The sequence below is a fragment of the Arachis ipaensis genome, chromosome B6, assembly GCF_059453495.1.
Source record: "Arachis ipaensis isolate K30076 ecotype BB chromosome B6, ASM5945349v1, whole genome shotgun sequence".
Lineage (NCBI taxonomy): Eukaryota > Viridiplantae > Streptophyta > Magnoliopsida > Fabales > Fabaceae > Arachis > Arachis ipaensis.
This window is the reverse complement of record NC_142441.1, coordinates 69646826-69654949: the sequence shown is the minus strand read 5'-3', so window position 1 is coordinate 69654949 and position 8124 is coordinate 69646826. Positions and strand designations below refer to the sequence as shown.

Genomic DNA, 8124 nt, shown 5'->3' with positions numbered 1-8124 from the left:
TGCACAAAGGTGCCTGGTGTGTGTTGAATTTTATGTTCAAGTTTAACACACGAACATCATCATTATCACCGTTATCTTTTGTCTCCTAAAACCTATCTTGGCACTCTAAAGTTTTTTATAATAATAATAAAACCGGAAAACTTTTAGAAATCAATATGCACTATTAGTATGAAAGATCATCTATATGTATAAACGTAATTAAATGAGCATGTAAATTTTTTTCGGTAATATCAAAATTAAACCCATAACTTTTATTATCTTAGGGTGAGTTTAAAAGTCGAAAATTGCAAGTATACTTAAATGTAAAATTGTGTCTGAAATTAAAGATAAGCATATAGGATAGGCTGTCTTAAGTTAAGATGTAATTTTTTTTATTTATTTTCACTTTTTTCATTTCAAGATGTAGACATAAAATAAAAGAAATGCAATATATTTTTGTCCTAATTATCAAACACTGCCTTACAAAATAAAAAATATTAATATTATGAGTAATTAGGATGAACATTGATTCCTCAAGAGTTGAGATACATTATGAGAATCCAATTTTAGTTAATGTTACAGAAACATTAGGATCAATCAAGCAATAAAATTAGAATTCTACTAGGGTTCTTATTTTCTAATCCTCTTAAAAAGGGCTTCTACTGATCCCATCGGCAGTCGAAGCCTGTATAAGCTTTTTTTAAATTAGGCCCAAGTGAGTTCAACCCAACAACAATGCCCCCTTTTTGTTAGTCCATTTATAATTAGCTAAACAATAACAAAAATCAGCATTAGAACTTCAGAAGTTTTGTATTTGTTTGGGGCCACAAAAACCATTTCCTTTTCTTTTTTCTTATTTCTTGATTTTGGGGGACTACCGGCCGCAACCGATAAGGATGAACAAAATACCAAAATAGATTTATCCAAACACGTAGTAGATAACTTTCAAGAGAAAGTAACCTTATCCAAAGTTAGAATGCAAGACACCTTCCCCTTTTTGCTATAGTAGTGCCTTAATAGATTTATGTACTTCACTGTAAACTATTATTTCATATAGGTATAAATGGCAACGCAGAATACGCCATAACAACACGCTTCTAAGAAGGTAATAGATTTTCCGGAATTTAGAAAAACAATATCAAGCATAAAAATTTTAAGAGGGTTTCTGTCACATCCATAAACAGCTTTAGTAAGACTAGTGACTAGTCTGAGCAACCTCAATAAATCCAAGTGTAGAACAAGACCATACAAAAATATCTTTGCTAGTAACATAAAAACGCTAGTTCTTTGGACCAATATCCTTCAGGGCACAGATCTGCTCCTCTCCCATGGCAGACATCACTGACACAACAAGGTCCTTACCTTCAGCAAATCCATCCTTTATCTGCATACACCACCAACAAATGTTATATACCCAGTTAAAATACTGAAAAACAAATCAAGAATAAACAGTAAATTACATTCTCCTCCCATGAAATTAGGTGATATTACATTCAACCTATCCTCTTTGCTGAATGTCATATACCTTAAATCCTAGGAAAAGTTAATGCATTCCTGAACCAAATCTCATGGAAAACAAGGTATAACTTCTGGCAGAATGTGAATCCAACAGAAAAGGCAATAAACAAACCTGAGTAAGCAGACTATCATCAGTGGGGAGTCTCAGGTCATCCTTAGTGTTGCCGTTTTCAGTAAGCAGGCTCACCTGTAACATCATTGGAGCAAAGCATTCAGACAAAAGGAGCAAGATTATTAGAATAGGAATTAAAACAAGTGAAGTAAACATAAGTAGCAACTCACGAATCCATCCTCAGAAATATCAATCAACTGGTAGTCAGTACGATTCACATGGGGAACCTGCAGCACAAAAAGATAGCATAGATTTCATTCCAGCATGAGTTCTTCCAAGTTTTAGTTTTATCAGTGAAATTCAAGAATTGAATGCACATGAAACATAATTACTAGATTCATACATCACAGTTGTGGGAGGAGGGCACGATATCTTCGAGCTTCTTGGCAGTGAAAATATCAATTCCAACAAAGTGGCACTTAGCGTGACCGTGCTTACCGGTCTTGGAGGTTGAAACTTCAACAACCTGTTATGAAAAAGAAAACAATTGTAAGCATCAATCAGTGACTTGTGATGGAGACTACACCAAATTCTTCCAATCAACAATAGCTCCTAAATTGTAAAATCAAAACACGAATCCCTAGCTACTTAAACAGGTTCAACAAATTCAAACTCAGCATCGAACACCACATACACATAAAAGTCAGTGTTCGAGAACTTTCATCAAACAGCTTATACTCAAAAAAAAAAAAAAAAAAAAAATCGAGGTTTAAAAAACCGATTAATTCACCAGAATAAGTATTCACCAAACATGTTCCAAATATATATACCTAATTCTAAATCAACAACTCGAAAAACGAAGAAAATACAACAGATCTCAATTAGTGAAACCATGAATAATTTAGAAAATGAGTAATATAAGAATCAAACACGGAAGGAACAAACAGCATGTGAATCATTTGATGAAAAGCAAAATCGAAGGAATAATTCGATGAGAAGCAGGTAGATTTTAAGAATTTATGAGTTGAATGAAGAAAAAGAGAGGGACCTTGCAGGGGCGGCCCTTGATGACGATGTAACCGTTCTTGCGGATGGTACCGGCTTGCTGTGGATAGGTCTTGGAAGCTCCGGCGTCGGCCTTGGACTCGAAGTGGTGCTCCTCGTCCGACATGGTGATGACTCGCTCCGATTTGACTCACTCACCGATTCGACTCGGGTAACAGAAAGGTGAGTGTGTGTAATGAGTGTGAGTGTGGCGGAGTAGGCGAAGACGATAGCGATTTATTTATATCTCACGTCTCCCACGCGCTCTTTCTCGCTCATTCCAGTTGCGTGTGTCTTTTCTTCTCTCTCTCTCTGTGCTTTTCTTAACCTACTACGGAAACATTTCAAGTGCACCGGGGAGTACCGGTGCACCAGTTGTTTTAACCGTTGATTTTAATTAATATATATTATATATATTTTTTATAATTCAGATCAACGGTTAAAATAACTGAAGCACTGATACTTCCGGTGCACCTGAAATGTTTCTAGGGTTCGTTTAGTATTTTTCTTCAATTTTTTTATAATTTTTTTCAATTTAATTGACATATACTATGCCCTATCTTTTTCATTTTTCGTCAAACTCCACCTTATTCTAATTGAACATGATAACATAACAGAAGGTTAAGTCAAATATTAGTTTTATAAAATTACAAACAAGCATTACTTTTATTAATTATATGATATTTGTATACTAAAATTAGTCACTAATATATTTGTATATAAATATATATGTAATTTAATTAAAAATAAATATATATTTGATATGCACATAATATAGTCATACTTTTATATAATTATAGTCGAATATAACATCTTGTTTTAAATTATTAATTAGAGTAGTTTTTAAATTATATCAATTTAATTTTTAAAATTTTAATTATTTTTATTTAATCTTTAAATTTTACAACCGTAACTCAAATAATTTCTAAAATAATTTTTAATAAAAAAACATTAATAGAATGTTGACATTAGTAATTAGATATTAAAATAAAATTTGTAAAATGATACAATTTTTTTCGCGCTCAAATAGTTCAAAAGCGACGCCTTATGACTTGATTTGAGACGAAATCTTTTATAAAATAAATAAAGACTAAATTAAATATTTACTACAAAAATTTTGTTATATGACTAAAAAAAGTTATAACTAAAATATTTTTTGAAAAAATGAAAATAATGTACATTTCAAACGATATAGAAAAGATAACTATAAAATTGCGAGCTTAATTAAAAATTTGATTAGTTTTAGAAAACAAAATTTATAATAATAGATAGTTTTAGGTAATTAACTTCTAACTTGTTATACTTTTTAAATTTCTCAGATTATTATACTTTTGGAGGAGATTAATTTTTATTCTTTATACAAGACTAAAAAGGTTTTAAATTTTTTTTTTTTTGAAATCAAAATAGCTCAACACAGTAGAGTGGAACAACATATAGCAGAAAAGGAAACAAAATGATCAACCTCTATCATCTCTGACATTACCATCAACAACCAAGATGATTAATACATGTCCACTCCTTGTAGCTCAAAAACGTCCTTCCTTGAATGTTCTCAACACTTGCTTTCCTATTGTTAAAAATTCTGACATTCTGTTCCAACCAGATATTCCAAATCACTGCAAAGAACTCAGTCAGCAATATCTTCTGTTCCTCTCTACTCTTGTGAAAACCAGTCCAACTCTCGAACTGCCCCCTCATGGTTCCTGGAATGGTCCACAGACCACAGTTTACCTAAATATCTCAACCAAGCGCACCACACCTGCCACATAAAGTCACACAAAAGAAATAAATGGTGGACAGATTCCATCTCATTTTCACACAAGACACAATGATTGTCATGCTGACGAATAACACCTAGCCTGCTCAACTGCTTTTTAGTATTCACCCTGCCAATTAGAACAAACCACCCAAAGAGCTCAATCTTGGGGGGTACCAATCCTCCCCAGATTGAACTAGTAAAGCTGTAGCTTGTAATTTCTTCCGAAAGAGTCTCCGATTGCAGGACCTGCACAAAAGATTTAGTAGAAAAAATACCATTATTATCAAACTTCCAGACAATATTATCCTCTCTACTAGCTGATAGTTTCACCAACCTTAACCTCTCATGAAGTTGATGAACCAATTCCAACTCCCACTGGAACAACTCTCTCCTCCATTGAAAATTCCAGATCCACTCTAACCCATCCCAGAACCCACAGTCCCCTATCACAGATCCTTGTTGGTTTGAAAAAGAGAAGAGCCTTGGAAAAGTTACTTTTAGAGGGCCACCTTGCACCCAATTGTCTACCCAAAACAGAGTTCGGCTGCCATTCCCTACTTCCATCGCCAGGCCATGAAGAAGTTTTTCTTTCACCTATTGGTCTGTTATATTCAACTGACAGATGTCTTTCCACGGGCCTCCCTTCACTGGTAAGGTCTGACTAGCTAGCATAATGTTTGGGTTCAGATTATTACAGGAGCAGACCACCTTCTTCCACAACGGGCAATCCTCCTTTAAAAACCTCCACCACCACTTAAACAACAGTGCTGTGTTTCGAAGCACTGCATCTTCGACCCCCAAGCCTCCAGCCTTCTTTGGAGCCTGAACCACTTCCCACTTTACTAGAGGCATCTCATAGCTACCATCCTCCCTACACCACATAAATCTCCTTTGGAGTGCAATCAACTTGTCAGTGACTGCTTTTGGCATCTTGTATAGGCTAAGGTAATAGATCGGTAAGCTATTCAACACCGATTTGATGAGAACTAGCTTGCCTGCTTTGTTTAGAACCTTCGCTTTCCATAAGCTGAGCTTCTTTTCTGCCTTATCTATGATTGGCTTCCAAGTCTTCACTAGTCTCGGATTAGCTCCTAGCGAAATTCCAAGGTATTGAATTGGTAGACCAGCTTGCTTACACCCCAGAAGGCCATACACCTGCTCCACCCATTCCTGATCACAGTTAACCGGGATCAAATTCGACTTATCAAAATTGATGCTCAACCCAGACATCAACTCAAAACAACGCAACATCCTCTTATAGTTCACAATTGTTCCTGTCTCCGTAGGGCAAAACAAGATTGTATCATCCGCAAATTGGAGATGCAACAACTCAACATGATCTCTCCCTACCAGTAGCAGAGTAATTTGTCCATTCCTCACGGCCTCCCCCAACATCCTATGCAACATATTGACCATAAGCACAAACAGAAGAGGAGAGAGTAGATCACCTTATCTTAGTCCTCTCTCCATTTTGAACGGCCTGGTTGGAGATCCATTAACCAGCACAGACATAGATGCCGTACTGAGACACTCTTTCACCTAATTCCTCCATCTTTGTCTGAACCCTATCTTCTGAAGCACTATATCCACAAAGCTCCACCTGGCTATATCATAAGCTTTCTGAAAGTCAAGCTTAATGATTGTCGCCTTCTTTCGACGCGTCTTAAGCCATTGAACCGTCTCATAAGCAATGAGGGCACCATAATGTATTTTCCTATCCTGAACAAACGCACTTTGTGTCTCTCCTACCAAATCCGGCATGACTGTTTTCATTCTTCGCACCAAAACTTTGGATATCACCTTATACACACAATCCACCATACTAATCGGCCGAAAATTCTTAATCACTTTAGTACCCACGAGTTTCGGAACTAGCATCACCCATGTGACATTGGTGATCTTATAAAGTTTTTAAAATAATTGTTAGTTGATCTTATACAAAAATTATAATATTTTTTCCGATTGTCTCGGACGAAGGGGTGCCTATAATTTCCCTATAATGTATAATAGTATGTGATTAACTATTTTATCTTAATCACATTTTCTTTTTGGTTTTTTATTCTTTTTGGTGTGTTCGTGCTTATCTCTGAAGAATCTTGATGTGGGCCCAAGATGTTTGTGGACTGTTAATTTTGTTGGGATTGCACCTTTTGATCTCTCATTTCGTGAAAAAATGGAAAAAGGAAAACAGCGTCGGTTTGACGCGAATAGGCAATCATGGGCTTAGACTTTTGATCCAAAATATAAAAGAATAAACTATTAAACAACCGAATATTGTCTTGTGAATGTAATAATTTTTTTTTTAAAAAAAAAATAGGTTATATTTCATTAATTATTAAAAAATAAAATATAAAGATATCTAAAAGTAGGGCAGCATAATAAAAGGTAAGAATTTTTTAAAAATACTACACTAAAGGTATTTATCCAACAGTGCGTGGTCGTAAACGAAAAAAAATCTTAAAGAAGAAAGAATAATAAATCAGATTGATTGAAACTAATAGTTTGTCTCACGAAGAAGACGACCTAAACTGAGAGTTCTTTGGATTTCCCAAAGTAACTTGACAGAGCTTGCTAGAATGGCAGACGGCATTGAAGTAGAACTTTCAAAAATCAACTTGTTGCGAGCTTTCTAGCAGTTTCAACAAATGATGACAATCAATTGAGAATTACGATTAGCATTCTTCAGCGAGTTAAGCATCTCTGTTGATGCAGTCCACCATGTCCAAAAGTCGTTAGAACTCTGAGGGGAAAGACAGTCACGAAGATAACTCTAAGACCATACATCTTTAATTCTAGAGCAATCGATCAAACAATGAGTGACTGTTTTTGTTGCTTCATGACAGCAGGGGCATATTGGTGATATAGATGGAATGCGGTGATGAATCTAAGCAAGCACCGGAAGCTGGCCATCGAGAGCTTTCCAGATAAATAGCTTAACTTTATGAGGCAAGTTCAACTTTCATAGATCAATCCACGACTTTTTCTGCTGCATATAATTAGGGCAAAATTCTAGAGACAGATGGTAAAATAAATAATCAATTCTGTAACATGAAGCTGTATCATATTGTGAATGCAATAACTTATTAGTCCATCATAAATTCTTAAATGAAATTTAATATCACGGCGAAATAGTCATTGACTTATCAAATAAAAAAAGCAAGAAAAGAAATTTGAACATCGTAAATATGTAATAATTAAAATACTGATTCGCTTTAACATGACAAAAAAAATAAATATATAATAAATTTAAATTCCGTTTTATGCATGTATCAACCTATTACTAGTAAATGACAGTAATAAATACTTAAATAAAATTTTGATTTATGATATATTAATTTTTAAAAAACACATGTTAAATTTATAAATTAAAAATAAAATTATTAAAAAAAATTTTATTAAAAATATAAAAAATTTAAATTTTTTATAATAATAAATTTGTCATACATTTTTAAAATACATATTAACTAAATCCATATAAAAAGGGCAGAAGTATTTTAATTATAAGCATAAATTGGTGTAATTCACCAATGTGTTTTTCCCTTAATGTATCAGCCTCTTGGTTGACGCAGGTATTTACTGTGCAAAAAATAAGCTTATTAAGGTATTTGTGGTTACGGATAAGAACAAAATCCTTTTCTATATTAAAATTGAAAAAATATTGTGTGTCTTTTTGACCGATGACACCGAGGCCATGCGAAATTGCAATTGGATTTTTTACTTCAAATGATTCTGATTTCATCGTGCAAAGCAAAGTTCTTGCCCTTGAATTTAC

General features: G+C 34.1%; 1 protein-coding gene across 1 annotated transcript; it reads right to left on the bottom strand.

The window, feature by feature from the left end:
- Positions 1-1102: 1102 nt before the first annotated feature.
- Positions 1103-2928, bottom strand: LOC148561237 (eukaryotic translation initiation factor 5A-2). The gene is made up of 5 exons (XM_088491996.1): positions 2598-2928; positions 1953-2075; positions 1780-1836; positions 1610-1684; positions 1103-1363 (listed from the first exon to the last, which is right to left on the bottom strand). The coding sequence occupies exons 1-5, from the start codon at positions 2718-2720 to the stop codon at positions 1259-1261; spliced, it is 483 nt and encodes a 160-aa protein (XP_088348122.1). The 5' UTR covers positions 2721-2928; the 3' UTR covers positions 1103-1258.
- Positions 2929-8124: the final 5196 nt, after the last annotated feature.